We start from the raw sequence: 19,188 nt of genomic DNA, 5'->3' as shown, positions 1-19,188 counted from the left end.
CCACGTTTGTAACCTACACCACAGCTCACTGCAAGGCCTGATCCTTAACCCACTGAGCAAGGCCAGGGATGGAACCTGCATCCTCATGGATACTAGTTGGGTTCGTTATCATTGAGCCACAATGGGAACTCCCTCTCCCTTCATTTCCTTGACTAAAATACTACAAAACATAGTAAGTAGAAAATGGAAATTTCTTACGAGAAATTTATTTCAAAAGTTATGGATGAACTTTAGAGGAAAAGCATCTTTGCCAGCATTTGGGTTTGTTTAAAAGGTGTAAAAATAAGAATTTTAAATTGTTAAGATCCTATTTTTCCTTTTGTTTTACTTTATCTTTTTGAATCTTTCTGCTTAGTGTACAATGATGAAGAGACATGTTACAAGGTAAAGGAATAGATCATAAGTATGTGACTTTCACACACTGCTCCCAATATCAGTTATATTATTATCAGTCTGGGTCTGTAACATTTTCAGAATAACTTTATATTGTCTGTGAAATAGTGCATTTCCAGGTGTTCTTGCTTTCATCCTTTCTTTTCCAGAGTTCTTCTCATAGACCCTTGTATGTCATCTTTGAGATGTCTAGTACAGTGTGTACTTCTTGGAAGAGATTTGTTATCTCATTTTTATCAAAGGATTGTATAAAGTCTATGTGAACAACATTTTTATGATAATATGGACAGATGTAAATTACATGAATATAACATTATTAGGTATATTGATGGGTATATTGATAGATTGATAATAGATGATTAAAATTATGTATAAGAGGTGGTAATTATAATATTGATATCATTTTGAAAAGAAGAAGCTAAGAATTTAACACAGCCCTCTCTTCTAGAAATTGCTCATTTACACTTTTCATCATATGACTTGGAAGGTATGCTAACATTGAAAAGAGAGGACATTTTCTGTATTATAGAAGGATACTGAAAAGAGATCAAAGACACTAGAACTACAAGCTCAAATGAGTATGAAAACAGTTTACTGAGATAAATATGTAAGTTTTAGGTCCTGAAATGCAAATAGAAGCTGGCAAGGTCATATGAAAAAGACCTAGGAGTTTTATTCAACAACCATGAGTTCAGTATGACTCACGTAGATCAAGTGGTACTTTCTGACTGCCCAGTATAGTCATAAGTACCAAAACACAATATCAAGACCAAGAGACTTTTCTTGTGTCGGACACTGGAATATCACAATTTAATACTTCTGTCTGGAAAAGGTAAAATATTAGTCTATCTAGGAGTAGAAGGCAACAATTGACAATTTGGGTTTGGGGGAGGTTGGTTTCAATTGTGTTACATAAGGAAAATGAAGAAGGTAGCCAGGAAAAGAATGGGAAGTTATGATAACCATCATTAAATATTAAAAGAGGGAGTTCCCGTCGTGGCGCAGTGGTTAACGAATCCGACTAGGAACCATGAGGTTGCGGGTTCGGTCCCTGCCCTTGCTCAGTGGGTTGACGATCCGGCGTTGCTGTGAGCTGTGGTGTAGGTTGCAGACGCAGCTCGGATCCCGAGTTGCTGTGGCTCTGGCGTAGGCCAGTGGCTACAGCTCCGATTGGACCCCTAGCCTGGGACCCTCCATATGCCGCGGGAGCGGCCCAAGAAATAGCAAAAAGACAAAAAAAAAAAAAAAAAAAAATTAAAAGAGGTCCGTGAAAGAGGAGTGACATCAGTATGTCTTACTCTAGGAGGCACAAAGGGGGCAGAAGATTCCAGCTCAAGATAAAGAAGACTTTTGACAGGGAGAGTTGTCCAGGAAAACGACCACTTCCCCAAATCTGAGGCCTCAATAAGTCACTAATTTTTGCCTATATTTTGGAAAGTGATCTTATATTCTGCAATCATGCTGAATTCATTGTTAATTGTAGTATATATACATATACATATATATATATATATATATATATTTTTTTTTTACTGGATTCCTTAGATTTTCTATGTACATGGTAATGTCTTCTGCAAAATAGTGTTACTTCTTCCTTTGCAATCTGGATGCCTTTTATTTCTTTATTTTGCCCATGACACTAGCTAAAACTTCCAATTTAGTGTTGAGTAGAAGTGGCAAAGTGGAATCCTTGTCTTGTTCCTGACTTTATTTTTTATTTTTTTGTAGTTTATTTTTTTGTTTTTATTTTTTAATTTTTTAAAAATTATTTCCCCAATACAATTTTTTTTCTACCATACAGCATGGTGACCCAGTTACACATACATGTACACATTCTATTTTCTTACATTATTGTGCTCCATCATAAGTGACTAGACATAGTTCCCAGTGCTACACAGCAGGATCTCATTGCTAATCCATTCCAAAGGCATTAGTATTCCTGACTTTAGATGAAAAGCATTTAGTCCATCATTGAGTGTATTAGCTGCGAGCATTTTGTAGATGGCTTTGATCAGGTTAAGGAAGTGCCCTTCTAGTCCTAATTTAAGTGGTTTTATCATGAATGTTGGGTTTTGTCAAATGCTTCTTCTGCATCCATTGATCTATGGAGATGATCCTGTGGTTCTTGTCCATCACTGTAGCATTACGGTGTATCACACTGTTTGATTTTCGTATATTGAAACAATCTTGCATTCCTGAGGAAAATCCCACTTTGTTACGGTGTATAATTCTTTTTACATGTTGCTAGATTTGGTATGCTTTGTTGAGAATTTTTCATTTGTATTTGGAAGAGATATTGGCCTATCATTTTCTTTTCTTGTGATGTCTTTGCCTGGTTTTTGTATCAGGGAAATACTGGCTTTGTAGAATAAATTGGGAAGCGTTCATTCCTCTTCTCCTTTTTTTGGCAGAGCATGTGAAAAATTAATATTTGGTAGAATTCACCAGCTAAGCCATCAGAACTTGGGCTCTTCTTTGTGAAAGTTGTTTTATTTACTAATTCAATCGCTTTACTTATTGCAGATCTTTTCCAATTTTCTAGTTCTTTTTGAGTCTGGGTAGTTTATTTTTCTTTTAGGAACTTGTCCATTTTATCAAAATTATGAAATTGGTTACCATACAATTATTCATATTATTCCCTTATAATCTTTTGTGTTCCTGTAAGATTTGCAGTCAGGTCCTCTTTTTCATTCTTGATTTTAGTATTTTGAGCCATTCTTGGTTTGCCAATTTTGTTCTTTTCAAAAAACAAACTTTTGACTTTGTTGAGTTTATCATTTTTCTCTTCTTCATTTCATCAGTTTCTGCTCTATTCTTTATCATTTCTTTTGTTTGGCTTGCTTTATATTTAATTTGATCTCCTTTTTTTCAGTGTCTTAATGTGGAAAATTATATTACTGGTATAATTTTTTTTTCTTTACGCATAGGCATTTACAGCTATAACTTTCCCTTTAAGCATTTCTTTTGCAGCATCCTAGAAGGTTTGGTATATTGTGCATTCGTTTTCGTTCATCTTAAAAGTATTTTCTATTATCACTTGTGATGTCTCATTTGACTCATTGGTTATTTAAGAGTGTGGTGTTTTTAAGTCCCATGCACTTGTGAATTTCCCACATTTCCTTCTGCTATTGATTTCTGGTTTCATTCCATTGTGGTTGGAAAACACACTTTGTATTATTCAATCTTTTAAAATTTACTGAGGCTCGTTTTATTGCAGAGCATATGGTTATCATGGAAAATGTTCAGTATGTGCTTGGAAAGAATGTGTGTTCTGTTGTTGGGTGAGGTGTTCTATCGATGTCTGTCAGGCCTTGTTGGTTTAAAGTATTCAGCTCTTCCATTTCCTTGTTGATCTTCTGCCTAGTTATCCTGTCCTCTGAAACTTTGCAATGATTGCTGAATTTTCTCTTTCTCATTTCAGTTTTTTTGTTTCATTTACTTTGTATTCGAATTATTTACTTTGGGATTTTGTTGTATATGATTGTATATTTATAATTATCATAATTTCCTGATACATTAACCATTTTATCATTATAAAATGTTCCTTTTTATTTGCAGTTCAGTTTTTCTATCTGCTGTGAGAATTTATCTGATGTTAGAAGGAATATTCAACTTGCTTACAGTACATGGTATATATGTTTTCATCCCATTTGCTTTTTTAATTTTGCATTTGCTTTTTAGGGCCACACCTGCAGCATATGGAAGTTCCCAGGCTAGGGGTTGAATCAGAGTATAGCTGGCCTATGTCACAGCAATGCAGGAGCCAAGCCACATCCGTGACCTTCACCATAGCTCACAGCAAGGCCGGATCCTCCACCGACTGAGCAAGGCCAGGGATCAAACCGACATCCTCATGTATACTATTTGGATTTGTCTACCGTGTGGAAACAGGAACTCTAATTTTTTTTCTATTTACCTATATTTTTAATTGAAGTATAGTTAATTTACATTTATGTTACTTTAGGTGTACAGCAAACTGATTCAGTTATATTATTATACATTTTATCTATTTTTTAGGTACTTTTAAAATTTTTCTTGGAATATAGTTGACTTACAAAGTTGTGTTAATTTTAGGGACACAGCAAAGTAAATCTGTTATACATATACATATATCCATTTCTTTTCATATTCTTTTCCCATTTAGGATATTACACAGTATTGAGTAAATTTCCCTGTGCTATATAGTAGGCTCTTTTTTTGCGTGTGTCTTTTTAGGGCTGCACCCAAGGCACATAGAGGATCCGAGGCTAGGGGTCAAATCGGAGCTATTGCTGCTGGTCTACACCACAGCCACAGCAACGTGGGATCCAAGTCTCGTCTGTGACCTGCACCACAGCTCGTGGCTACACTGGATCCTTAACCCACTGAGTGAGGCCAGGGATCGAACCCGCAACCTCATGGTTACTAGTTGGGTTCGTTAACCACTGAGCCACTACGGGAACTCCGAGTAGGCTCTTGTTGATTATCTACTTTATATATAGTGTCTTCTACATAGAGCACTTTGTTGAATCTCTGCCTTTTCATTAGATTTTTTTAATGTTATAATTGATATGTCTGGATTTATATTTGCCATTTTACTTTTTTTTTAATATGTCTTATATTGTTTTTGTTTTCCTGTTCCTTTTTCACTGCTATTTTATTCACTGAATATTTTCTAGTGTAACATTTTAGTTTCCTTAATGATTTTTCACTTTATTTTTAATTGTTTTCTTTCTCTTTTTTCCTTTTTCTTTTTAGGGCTGTGCCTATGCCATACGGAAGTTCCAGGACTAGGGAGTCAAATAGGAGCTGTGCTGCCTGCCTACACCACAGCCACAGCAACATCGGATCAAAACTGCATCTGTGACCTACGTCACAGCTCGCCATGACGCTGGATGCTTAACCCGCTGAGCCAGCCAGGAATTGAAACTGAATCCTCATGGACATTATGTCGGGTTCTTAACCCACTGAGCCACAATGGGAACTCCTTTAATTGCTTTCTTAAAGGTTGCTCTAGGATTTCCAATGTACAACATTTTAAATTATCATAATCTACTTCAGATTTATACTGCCTAATTCCAGAGAGACATAGAAATGTTATTTCTACGTATACTCTATTTCCTCTTCCTTTTTTGTTGTATTTGTTGTACATGTGCCATATAGCTATGTAACAACCCCACAATACATCTTTATAATGTTACTTTATATAATTTTATGTCTTTTAGAGAGAAGATATGAGAGAACTTACAGTTCACAGAATTTTTTTAAATGTTTTTAATTTAGTATTGCTGCTTCTCTTCATTTCTTCCTGTGGAATTGAGTTAACAGAGGCTTCATTAAGTTACTCTGAAACAGCTTTACTTCTACCTGCCTCATTTATGGCATTATTGTTAAATATATTTCTCTATATGTGACTGGTCAATAGTATAATTATATACATATTGATTTATACAAATGCCTTTTAAGTAAGTTAAGAGAATAAAGAAAAATAAATATGCAATTATAATGTATTTTGTATTTACTACAGTTACCTTTGCGAGTACACTTTTGTTGTTCTGCATTGATTTGTATTATCTGATGTCACTTGATTTCAGCCTGAAGAACTTTCCTTAGAATGTTAACATGTCTATTAATAACAAACCCTCTCGGTTTTGTTTATCTGGGAATGTCTTTGTTTTGCATCCATTCTTAAAAGATTGATTTGCTATAAAATTCTTCTTTTCAACACTTTAAATATACCATTCCTCTGTCTGCTGCCTTCTAAAGAACAATAGAACTCAACTCTTTATCTTTTTGGGATTCCAAGGTAGGTGGTCATTTTTCTCTTGATGCTTTCAGATTATTTCTTTGTTTTTGACTTTCACATCTTTACTGCGACATTTTTGGATGCGGATCTCTTGTGTCTACTCAACTTAGAGTCTATTGAGCTTCTTAGATGTGTAGATAAATTCATTTTACTAAATTTGGAAGGTTTTCAGCCATTATTTCTTCAAATACACTCTCTATTCTTTCTGGTACTTCCGTTATGCATATGTTCGCACACTTAGTGATGTCCCTTCATTTCTCTGAGGCGCTATTCATTTTTCTTCATTCTTTTCTCTTTGTTTTTCAGATTGTAGCATCACTCTTGATATCTTTTCAAGTTTGCTGATTCTTTCTTCTTCCAGCTCCCATCTACTGTTGAATGCCATTTCGTAATTTTTAAAATTTTGGTTCTTGTACTTTTCAATTCTGGAATTGTCCTTTGGCTCTTTTTATAACTATAATTTTTATCTCTTTATTGATACTCGCTATTTGATGAGGCATTGTTATCTTCCCTTCCTTTACTTTTTAAAGCATGGTTTCCTTTAGTTCTTTGGACATATTTATAATCGTTACTTTGAAGTCTTTATCTGCTCAGTCTGACATCTGAAACCTCTCAAAAGCAGTTTCTGTTGCATTCCTCCCTCTATGAGTCATCCTTTACAGTTCCTTTGCATGTTTCCCAATTTTTGTTGAAAATTGGGCCTTTTAGGTAATATATTTTAGCAGTTATGGATATAAGGCTCCCCTCCTCTCTAGGTCTTGTTGTTTTCTTGCTTATTTACTTGTTTAGTCCTTGGCTGGGCTGTTTCAGTGACATCTATTTCCCCTGCAGTGAGTAGCCTCAGAGTGCTCAGCCCTGTATATGTACATAGTCACCCAGTCCTCTTGGATGGACAGTGTTTTCAGCTGGGCTTTCTTTGATAAAGTTTCTAGCTGGTCTGCCTCTACCGGTATTACATTCAGCTCTTAGCCTCCACTAATTGGTAGATGGTTTCTCTGTTCTTTCAGTAACATCCTGTAGGTATCAATTACTCCATGGCCTGATCTAATTTAAATCAGGCTCCTTGGCCAGAGCAGTCTTAAAGGCGTGTTCATGTATTAACTTTTATAATCCTAAAATTTAATGTTTATAATGCTACATTCATTTATCCATTTAAAAACACTGCGTCCAAGATCCTCGAGAAAGTCAGAGGCAGCACCGGTATAGCAGTAATGTGCTCCTCTCTGCTCATCAAGGTGAGATGCCTCCCTCACATAGTTCTCCAGACATTTCTGGAATGCAAAGCTCTGCTGCCAAAATTAGATGTTATTGGGCATAGGTATATAGCCATGCCTGTTTTTAAGTCTGTGTTCAACTGCCTGAAACTGTTAGCAAAAATACAAACTACCTAGTATTCTTGAAGATATTCTGTCAAATATATAAACCAGATTCTGTGTTAAGTTCCACAACATTTGCATGAACTCCAGATGTTTGATGTCACAGAAGTTATTCTGTTTGGGATTCATCAAAACCACATCCTCTGTGTTTGCATATGACAGGGCACTCTGGGACATGAATGCCAAAAAGAGAATGGACACAGATGGCAATCTTTAGGGAAAATAAACTTCGCCACGTTGTAATGTAAGATGAAGTTAGGGAGTGTGATGTGACTTTAGAATTTGTACATCAAAAGTGAAGTAAAGTAAAATTTTGGTACATTTCAAGAGCCATAAAAAATGTCTATCTCTTTATAACTGTTTTGTAATTAGTATTGATTACATGAGAGAAAGAGAAATAATCAGTGCCAGAGGATCATGGCCAGAATCCATTTTGAGTATTCAGAGCCAGTTTTTAATTTTTTTGTTTTGTCTTTTTAGGGCTGCACCCACAGCATATGGAGGTTCCCAGGCTAGGGGTTGAATCAGAGCTGTAGCCACCAGCCTACACCACAGCCACAGCAACACAGGACCTGAGCCGGGTCTGCAACCTACACCACAGATCATGGCAACGCTGGATCCTTAACCAGCCAGGAATCATACCTGCATCCTCATGGATGATAGTCAGATTCATTTCCTTTGCGCTATGACAGGAACTCAAGTATTTTTGAACATGTATTCTTTGTTATAAGACTGTAGAGTTGGATATATAACCGTAAGATTTACCCCTTTGTTTATACTGTTTAGATCATCTCCTTCTTTTTGCTTACTTCATCCATCTTTTTACTAAAAGAGGTATATCAAAATTTTCTTTTTTTCTTTTAGGGCTGCACCTGTGGCATAGGGAAGTTCCAGACTAGGAATTAGAGCTGTAGCTGCAGACTTACACCACAGCCATATCTACAACCTACACTGCATCTTGAGGCAATGCTGGATCCTTCACCCACTGAGCAAGTCCAGGGATCAAACCTCCATCTTCATGGATACTAGTTGGGTACTTAACTTGCTGAGCAACAACAGGAACTCCAAAATTTCCTGTTATTAAATTGTTTATATCTATGTACCCTTTCATGTCCTGTAGTTTTGCTTCAGAAAAGTTGCTCTTTTTCGATGCATAATATTCATGTGCTATGTGTTCATTGTGGATTATGTTTTTTAGTGCTTTGTCATGTTTTCCTGATTTGAGCTTGAATTCTACTTTGTGCTTTATAAGATTTCCTACCCCTGTTTTCTTTTTAATGTCCGTTTGCCTGGTAGATGCTTGCACATCCTTTTAATTTTGGCCTTTAGGAGTCACTTGGTTTTAAGTAGGCCTCTTACATATACCATGTAGTTGGGTTTTGTTTGTAAGTCAATTGGAAATTTTTTTCTTTAATGAGATGTCATACCCATTCACAGTTTTTAATTAAAAAAAATAACATACAGTAAAACTGCATTTATTTGTGTACGGTTTTAATGTATGTACAGATTCATGTTACCATCACCATAATCTGAATATGGAATAGCTTCCTAACACTTTCTCCATGGAAGCAATTCCTCCCTCCCACCTGATTCTTGGTAAGCAATGATCTTTTCTCTGTTGCTTTTGCTTTACCTTTTCTGGAATGACATGCAAATGCTATATAAATGGAATCATATAGTATGTAACCTTTCAAGATTAGCTTCCTTCACTCAGCATAATGCCTTTGAGGTCCATGTGTGTAACTGAATGTATCTGTAATTGGTTCTTTTTTATTGCTGAGAATTATTCCTTCACGTTGATGTCATGCAGTTGTCCTGCAGTTTGTCTATTCATATGTTAGAAGAAAATGCGTTGTTTATAGTTTTTTAAGATTATGGATAAGGTGATATGCATATTCATATAGAGGATTTTGTATGAACATACATTTCCATTTCTCTGGGACAAATGCCTATGAGTGAGAGTGCAGGGTCATATGTTCTGTATATATTTAACTTTACAGGAAACTGCTAAACTGAGAGAGTGGCTGTACAATTTTTTACTCCTACCAGCAGAGATTAAAGTTCCAGTTGCTTTGCTTCCTTGTCATCACTTTAATATTATCAAGTTTTTTGTTTATTTCCCTCTTTTCAGTGGTACCTCATTAGGGTTTTAATTTGTATTTCACTAATGGATAATAATGTTAAGAATCTTTGATGTGCTTATTTGCCATCTGTATATCCTCTTTGGTGAAGTGTATGTCCAAATCTTTTGCTCATTTTTAATATTAGATTGTTTCCTTATTATTCCTTACTGTTTAATTTTGGGAGTTTACATATTCTGGATACAAGTCTTTTGTTGGATATAACATTTCCACATATTTTTTTCTGGTCTGGATCTTGTCTTTTCTTTCTCTTAGGTGTCTTACACAGAGTGGAAGTTTTGTTTTATTTTATTTTATTTGTCTTTTTAGGGCTGCACTCGAGGCATATGGAGGTTCCCAGGCTAGGGGGCGAATCAGAGCTGTAGCCACAGGTCTACACCACAGCCACAGCAACGCCAGACCTGAGCTATGTCTGTGACCTACATCACAGCTCAAGGCAATGCCGGATCTCTTAAACCACTGAGCGAGGCCAGAGATCGAACCTGCGTCCTCTTGAATACTACTCAGATTTATTTCTGCTGAGCCATGATGGGAACTGCCAGGAAGTTTTAAATTTTAATGGAGTCAAATTTATCATCTTTTTTCCTTTATGGATTGTGCACTGTTATATTTAAGAACTCTTTGACTTTCTCCAAGTTATAAAGATTTTTGCCTTTGCTTTCCTAAAAATTTTTTATAGTTCATTGTTTTACATCTAGATCTATGATAGATTTTGAACAAGTTTGGTATGAAGTCTGAGGAGATTTGCCCATAGATATCCAATTGTCCTAACAACATTTGCTGAAAAGGCAGTTCTTTCTCCAGTTAATTAATTGCTTTCCCATTTTTGTTAAAAATCAACTGGACATATTAGACTTCCCACTGTGGTGCACTGGGTTAAGGATCTGCAGTGGTGCAGGTTTGATCCCTGACGCTGTGGGGCAGTTGGTTAAGAATCTGGCATTGCCTCAGCCATGGCATAGGTTGCAGCTGTTCAGTCCATGGCCTGGAAACTTCCATGTGCCGTGCGTGCAGCCAAAAAGGAAAAAAAAAAATCAATTGAACACATTTATGTGGGTCTATTTCTGACTCTCATTCCATTGACCTACATGTCTCTCTCTTCACCAGTGCAGCCCTGTCTTGGTAATGATAGCTATATAATTAGTGTCAAAAGAAGATAGTGTGGGTCCATTGATTTTATGCTTTTTTTTTCAGATTGTTTTAATTATTTTAATTTCTTTTTTTTTTTTGTCTTTTTTTCTATTTCTTGGGCCGCTCCCGCGGCATATGGAGGTTCCCAGGCTAGGGGTCCAATCGGAGCTGTAGCCACCGGCCGACGCCAGAGCCACAACAACGCGGGATCCGAGCCGCGTCTGCAACCTACACCGCAGCTCACGGCAACGCCGGATCGTCAACCCACTGAGCAAGGGCAGGGACCGAACCTGCAACCTCATGGTTCCTAGTCGGATTCGTTAACCTCTGTGCCACGACGGGAACTCCTAATTATTTTAATTTCTTTAGCATTCAATATAAATTTTAGAATCAGTCCTCCACTACCTGGTGGAATTGTTTTTTTGGAACTGCATTGGCTGTATAGATCCCGCTCAAAATAAAATATGTGCAGTGAGCTTTAAACTTGTAAAACCTACTGATGGACTAAGCACATATGAACCAACCCATCAATCAAAGAAGTGAAACATTAAAACTTGCATCGATCTCTGTGCTTTCCCTCTATCTTATATCTTATATAACTACTACTTTTTTCATTGATACAGCTAATTACTCAAGGGCAGGCACTCCAATTGGTTGAATTCCTAAGTCCTGTGAATCACCTAACCTTCCATTTGTGATTTGGCTGTTAGAATTTTACTTCTTATGGTAGCCTCTTCTAAAAAATGTCAAGAGAGTATAAGAGGAGTTATACTTCACACTACTTCAAAAAAAAAAACAAAAAAAAAAACAAACCATATTTTCGGTTGTTCCTTTGTTGAAATAATTTTTCAAGTTGAAGATTAGGTTGAAGGAAGTTTAAACTTCAATCTTAAATGAAGTAATGGAATCGAAATAATTAATCCATACATTTATCCACTCATTTATTCCTTCTGAAGTTCTATAGGAATGTACCAGTACCTTTCTTATGGCACCTATAATTCTCTACATTTCAATACATTTCTCTATGCAATACATGATTTCACTTATCAGATGTGTTTTTCCCAGATTTTATTAAAATATAATTGCCATTAGATATTGTTTTAGCTAAAGCAGTACAACGTAATTATTTGGCTGAGTATTAAAAAAATGATCACCACAATAATTTTGGTTAAAATCCATCACCTCACATAGTTAACAAATTTTTTTCTCTTGTGATGAGAACCTTTACGATCTACTCTCTTAGCAACTTTCAGATATACAGTACTGTTGGAGTTCCTGTCGTGGCTTGGCGGAAATGAATCTGACTAGAAACCATGAGGTTGCAGGTTTGATCCCTGGCCTCGCTCAGTGGGCTAAGGATCCGGTGTTGCCGTGAGCTTGGTGTGGGTCACAGATGCAGCTCAGATCTGACATTGCTGTGGCTGTGGCGTAGGCAGACGGCTATAGATCCGATTCAACCCCTAGCCAGGAACCTCCGCATGCCGCCGGTGTGGCCCTAAGAAGTAACTATATATATGTGTGTACACACACACACACACACACACACACACACACACACACACTACTGTATTGTTATCTGTAGCCACCATTACATCCCCAGGACTTACTTACCTTGTAACAGGAAATTTGTATTTTCTGTCCATCCTCGGCATTTCTCTGACCCTGACTTCCACCTCAGGTAGCCACCAATCTGTGCTTCACTTCTCAGATCCGGAGTAAGATCTCTCTGTATTCCCAGAGTACTTGACACCAAGTCTGCCACTCAATTCATTTTGAACAAATGAGTGAAATGTGTTTTTACCCCTATAATCCCACCCCAATTTCAGATGAATTGTTTTCCCATTTCTTTGAGATTGTATTATGTAGTTTTTAATAAGGGCTAAGATATAAGCAAAGCTTATGAAAATTAGTCTGGAGAAATGGAGCAATAGATATTTCAAGGGCCAACTGATTGTGCTAATGACCCCTTAAGGTTTTCAGTAGTCAGCTGGATTTTTTTCCTTTCATTTCCAGTGCATATACATTTGCATTCTTCTGAGCAATCTTGAACAGGAAGATAACGAATAAATGGAAAAGCAAAATATTAGGTTGTGAAAAACCCTGCGTGGCCCAAGTGGAGCATTCAATAAGTGGCTAGTCACAGGAAAACTTAACATCACAAAATATGTTTCCCTTTTTTAATTTGGTGAGACGCCTATTTATGAGTGAATGTGGGATGAAAGTATCCAGTGCAAAACTTGTATCAGATGACTCTCAAATAGTAGAACGTATCCTTAGAAAGAGTTCTTCTCATTCAAGTATTTACTAATATAAAATTCTCATGTGTCTAATGTCAGTCTATTCATTGTCATGGAGTATGATGGGCTTAGTTGCGTGTTTATGTATTAACTTTTATAATGCTAAAATTTAATATTTATAATGCTGCATTCATTTATCCATTTAAAAACACTGAGTGCCTAGGCTCTCTTTTGGGCTCTGGAACTACAGCAATGAAGCAAACATATGGGTTGTAGCCTAAATTTTGTATCCAAACAGTGCATACAATAGGAACTTTTGTTTGAAATTTATCTAAAAATTATTTCTGTTGTGGGGAAAATTCTCCATATATTATTACTTTTTAATTTATTTTTTCCTTTTTTATTATTAAAGTATAGTTGATTTACAATATTTCTTCAATTTCTATCATATGGCGAAGTGACCCAGTCATACATTACTCTTTATAAATGCATTTGAATCTCTATTTTGGTTTTAAGTAAGAATTATATAAGAGTGCTAGGAAATCTAATTTAAAATAAATTAATATATAGTTATTTTTAGCAGTAGTAATAATTTTCATTATAAATATATTTGTAATCTATTTGGCCTTTGCTTTCATGACAACATAATATTTTAATTCATATGATATAATCTTAGTGTTTTGTCACAGAATTGCTCAAGGTTCCTGAGTTTTTAGGCCATGGGATATTGTGATGTGATCTAGGATTGTCTTATTATCTCTCTAAGTCTATAGTGAATATTGGCAATGGGCTGAATTAATTAGCATTAAGCACTTCAACTTTTCAGTGTGTAATTCTGTACTGCAAAATCACATAAATGTCTCACAAATTTTACCCATTCTAGTCATGGATGTTCTTGAGTAAAAGATGTTTAAAGCTTAATTTTTAACAGAGGTAGTCTGAATTATTTTGACATGAAAATGGTTCCTGTGTCTTGAAAATCATTAGATCATGAAGCCACTAGGGGGCTCACACACCAAGTGTAAATCACACAGAACACTTCTGGGTACCCAAAAAGGACGTGATAGCTGGGGCAGTAACTACATTCAGTAGTTTTGTATGGTAGTTAAGAAGTAATATTCTTACCACAAAAGTTTAGGGCACCGGAACAGAAGATTCCAGCAAATACATTAAACAGTTTTAACTTATCAAGGAAGTTAGCAATGAGGGGTCAAATGTGAAACTGGAGAAACATTAAAGTTAGGTATTAGTCCCCGAAAACACCCCATTTGTCCAGACTTGCTTGTTGCTATAGGAACATAAACTCTAGCTGTTAAAGCCTTAGTGTCCTAGGGTTGGACAGAATTACTTTTGCACAAATAACGTTATCCAGTATTATTTCATTTGTCTCTTGTAACTGAGAAGACTTATTTGTAATCAGTCTACAAAATCGTGAGCTGGCTCGTTTTCTTTAAAGTTAGGTTGTGGCAATGTTCTTTCATTTTCTGAAGAAAGAACCTTGAAAACCAATTTGAGTTCCTTCTTATGTAATCCCAATGCAGCCAAGTGCATTCTTAAATATTTTATGAATTCCACGTCTTTTGGTTTTGTTCACAATCCAGGGACAGTTCAGCATTAATTTGGCAGGAACCGGGATGAAGATAGCCAGTACGGCGAAGTGGCTTGCTCAGGGCAGTTATGCTTTTGTCATAATACACAGATCACAGGTAAGTCCTGATGGACTGAAAAGCCTGTTTGAAATACTTTACTAGCATTACAGGGCCTCTACATTAAATTTAGCATCATGTGAAGTTACTGACTGATGAGTTACAGCATATAATGGGCTATATTACATATAATGAGGTATAACATTAATTTGTGAAATTATGGAATAAAGGGGTTTTTTTTGTTTGTTTTTTGTTTTTGCATTTTAGGGCTGCACCCGCAGCATATAGGAAATTCCCAGTGTAGGGGTCAAATCAGAGTTGCTGCAGCTTGCCAGCCTACGTCACAGCCACAGCAATGCAGGATCCAAACTGCGTCTGTGACCTAGACTGAATAGGCAATGCCGAATACTTAACCCACTGAGTGAGGCCATGGATGGAGCCCACATCCTCATGGATACTAATTGGGTTTGCTACCACTAAGCCACAACAGGAACTCCTAAGTTCATTTTTATTCATGCGCTTATGTATTATACCCATACAAATTCATATACAGGCTACAAATATCTGAACATGAAATTATATGCTAGAGCATATAGATTTAATTAGCTGAAGTTTGCGGCTAATGCCTTGAAACACAGGTACTTCAGAAAAAAAGGTAGTACTTTTAGCTATACTTTCATTATTTAGGGTTTGTAAGTGTTACTCTTTCAAAACAAGGGAAAATTTTTTGATTTAATTGCCTCACTGCTTTTAGTGATGGGGATGATGTTGGAGACATTTGCTATTTAACAAATATCCTTTATAATTTCTTCAAGAAATAGGACTTTTTTATGATTGTATACATATTTTCTTTCTTTCCTTTTTTTTTTTTTTTTTTTTTTCTTTTCTGGCCATCCTGTAGCATATGGAATTCCTGGGCCAGGGATCAAATCTGAGTTGCAGTTGTGACCTACACCATAACTGTGGCAATACCAGATCCTTAACCCACTGGGCTGGGCTGGAGATTGAACCTGGGTGCTGCAGAGACACTGCTGATCCATTGTGCCATGATGGGAACTCCTCCTCTATCTTTATCTAGATAGCATTGTTATCTGAGTTTTATCTATAGCGCATGTATTGTGTAAAGTAGAATCCATTTAAGTTCGCTGCTGGGTGGTGTACTAGCACGTACACTTTATGAGATGGCTCCTGGTACTTACAGTTATATGTCTTAGAGCATGACTCTGTAGTACATCAGGATCTGCATTATAAGTGTTCCCACCTATTTGCACATAAATCAGCACCATCGACAGTGTTTGTCTATGTTTGAGGTTAATAAGACTTGTATACAGTTAAGGTCAAGTTGACATAATATATTTAGTCTGTGAGAATCATATAAAATCATGTAAATATTGGACAACAAATTGGGAGAGATTTTAATAAACTCACTGAATGAAGCAAATAGATACCTTGATGAAAAATATGTGGACTGAGATGATTTGTCTGAATTAGAGTGTGGTTTATAATCAAGTAGCCAATTTGAACCTCACATTGTCAAATTCCCATGACTACCAATTTCAGCTAATCTCAAAATGGCATGACCTTTGACCTCAGGTGCAATTGTTGTAGAACCCTTTGGCTAACCTGTTCAACCACAAGATTCAAAGCATTTGCTTTTTCTGCCCTGTGCATGCAGGTACCAGCTTGTAACAAATTCTCCTCTATCTCTGCCTCTTCCTATTTTCAGGATGGAACTAAAGTGTTTGGCAGATGCGGAGGGTTCTGTGGCAAATGTATTCCTCACATGACTACTGGTCTCCCGATTCAAGTCATATGAACATTCAGAAGCAGGCAATGTGTCCCAAAGAGGAGACAGTCTCTGGAACCTGCAAATAGCTGGTGCTTGTTTCTCTGTTCTTCCCTTCCTGAGATTTCCAGGTCTAAACTGTCTGTGCCTTTTTTTCAAGGTGCTCATCAGGGAATCATATCACTGCTTACTTTCTCAAGGCTTTCAAAGTAAACTGAACAATATGTGATTCTAATTGGGATCCTTAAAAGGACATAAAAATTTAGAGTAGGGCATACAGGGATGTTTGAGTGAGTTATACCAAGATAATATTCCTGTTAACAGCTTGGACTGGACCACAATTTTGCTATACCTATAAATGCACATGTAAATCTCTACGCAATAATCTACTGTACAATGAAATGTTTTACTTGTTAAAATACTGCAAGTAAAAATTAGGAAAATGAAATTATTTAAAACTACCATAAACATTATTGAATCTGGCAGGTGAACAGCACAGCAAACAATAGTTACATTAAAAAAGTATATAGCCATTATACTTCTACTGATACAGCTTAGATACCTTGTTTTATATTCCTTTTAATTTTTAATTGTGCATTATGGTGCTTTGAAAAATCATTCTAAAAATGTGGTATAATTTGCATTTAAAATATATGCTTGTGTTAAGTACTAAACATGAAATTTGTGGGTATAATACAGGAGGAGATATGATTTAGCAGAATTTGACTTAAAACACCTACCTCTAATTTGATTGTACTTATAAGAGCAGTACATTGTTTTTATGTTTATATTGTCTTTATATTTCATACATATGTCTATTCTTAAAAATTGTTTTCTAAAATTATGTGCTGTATTTTATTAATCAAGTAGAGAAGTAAGAATTATTGAAATTCTGAAGGTCCTATTTTGGGAAACATAAAATTATATTTACATAAGCAAAAATTTTATTAGAGATATTCAGATTTCATCTGAGGTTTCTCAAACATAGAACATAAGAGATAATATAAAAAATTAATGATTCATGGGCAAGTCCTCAGGTATTAAGATATTTTTCAGGTGAATAATTTAATTATGTGCTATATAATAATATGATTATAAAAGAATCATACACAAATGATATTTTTCTATGACAGCCTGCTCTATAAACCAAGACAACTCAATCTACTAATAGATTTTTTTGCAAGTAAATAGTAGTATGCTAGTTTTACCCACAAAGTTTTTCTTTTCCAAATGTTTATTAAGAGTATATTGTACCATATAAGGTACTAAAGCGATTTTGTGCCAATGTGGTTAGATAAACATTTAGGGATCTCTGTATCAGAAATGAAGTATTTTGCACTATGTGCTTAAAACCAGTTACAAACATTAATACAAAATATGTAACATGTTCTAGAAATGTTTTTGTTCATAGATAAAATATTATAATTTATAAACATTTAAATAATAAACATATTTGTGTGGTACATTAAGACTTTTTTTTTTCTTTTTGTTTTAGGGCTGCACCCACCGCATATGGAGGTTCCCAGGCTAGGGGTCAAACCGGAGCTACAGTTGCCGGCCCACGCCACAGCCACAGCAACGCCAGATCTGAGCCGCCTCTGCGACCTACACCTAAGCTCACAGCAACGCTGGATTCTTAACCCACTGAGCAAGGTCAGGAATCGAACCCACAACCTCATGGTTCCTAGTCAGATTTGTTTCCGCTGTGCCATGATGGGACTCCCTTAAGACTTTGTTTTCATTTTACTTAGGTATAAAAAAAGAACCCTTCACCTAAAAAAAACCTTTAACTCTAAAGTCACTTTAGAAATTCTAAAAAAAAATTTATTCAAATTGTAGTTGGGATGGAAACAACTCCTATTACACACCCATTTCATGGAAATATGGGCAGGAGGCTGACAAAATTTGCAATGCCTTTAAAAGCTTCTGCTCATAGAAGGAGCATCTGAGTCTGCTCATATTCACTTGGCCAAATTAAGTCACATGACCAAATTCTAGTCAGTGGGGCAGGGAAATATACCCCCTCTGCAAGGCAGTCTGGCCAGACATATGGACGTGAGTGAAGACTTACAAGACTCTTCCAAAGGAGGGAGCAGACCCTTGTGAACAATGATATGATGCATTTGTCCACCTTCCACTTCCTTAGAAATTGCCAAAGTACTCATTTCTAAAGTGGTTAAATCAGTTTAAATTACCCCTTGCAGACTGCAAAATTTTTAGACAATCCACATCCTCGGTAGCAGGTGAAACAGTTTTTTCTGATCTGATAATGGGTATTTCTGATGATAGCATTTCAGTAAGTTTATATTTATCTAATTACTATACTGGATGAAGGTTCTTTCATATATTTCTTTCTTTTAGGAAGAAACCTCTTTTTCTGAAAATTGCTTGTTTATTTTTTTTGTCCCCTTTACCTCTCCTCTCCTCACCTTTCCTACCTTCCCCCATACTTGACGCCTCCCATTCCCCCCAATAAAAAAAAAGAAACAAACACATGAGTAAAACAGTTTTATGTGAATGTGATTTAAAACATTTGAAAATCTCTTATCAAAAAGCCTGCTTTTGCATTATACCTTAGACTATTTACAAATATTAATATGCATTGTGTAGTAATTTTCTGTACTTATCATTTATGAAGAAGCGCGCTCCACATTTATTTTATGTACTTTTTCCTACTCCTTAAGGGAAAAAGA

At 36.0% G+C, this 19,188-nt stretch overlaps 1 protein-coding gene across 4 annotated transcripts in view; it reads left to right on the top strand.

The window, feature by feature from the left end:
- ADAMTS20 (ADAM metallopeptidase with thrombospondin type 1 motif 20) overlaps nucleotides 1-17,958 on the top strand; it is a 170,606-nt gene extending 152,648 nt beyond the window's left edge. For 2 of the 4 annotated variants that reach the window (XM_021090846.1, XM_021090843.1), the window contains 2 exons: nucleotides 14,665-14,769; nucleotides 16,436-17,958. In XM_021090846.1, coding sequence (XP_020946505.1) covers nucleotides 14,665-14,769; nucleotides 16,436-16,525 — 195 coding nt within the window. In that variant the 3' untranslated portion in view covers nucleotides 16,526-17,958. 4 annotated transcript variants of the gene reach the window in all.

This window comes from Sus scrofa, chromosome 5, assembly GCF_000003025.6.
Source record: "Sus scrofa isolate TJ Tabasco breed Duroc chromosome 5, Sscrofa11.1, whole genome shotgun sequence".
NCBI classification, from domain to species: Eukaryota; Metazoa; Chordata; class Mammalia; order Artiodactyla; family Suidae; genus Sus; species Sus scrofa.
This window is presented reverse-complemented; position numbering and strand designations above follow the sequence as displayed.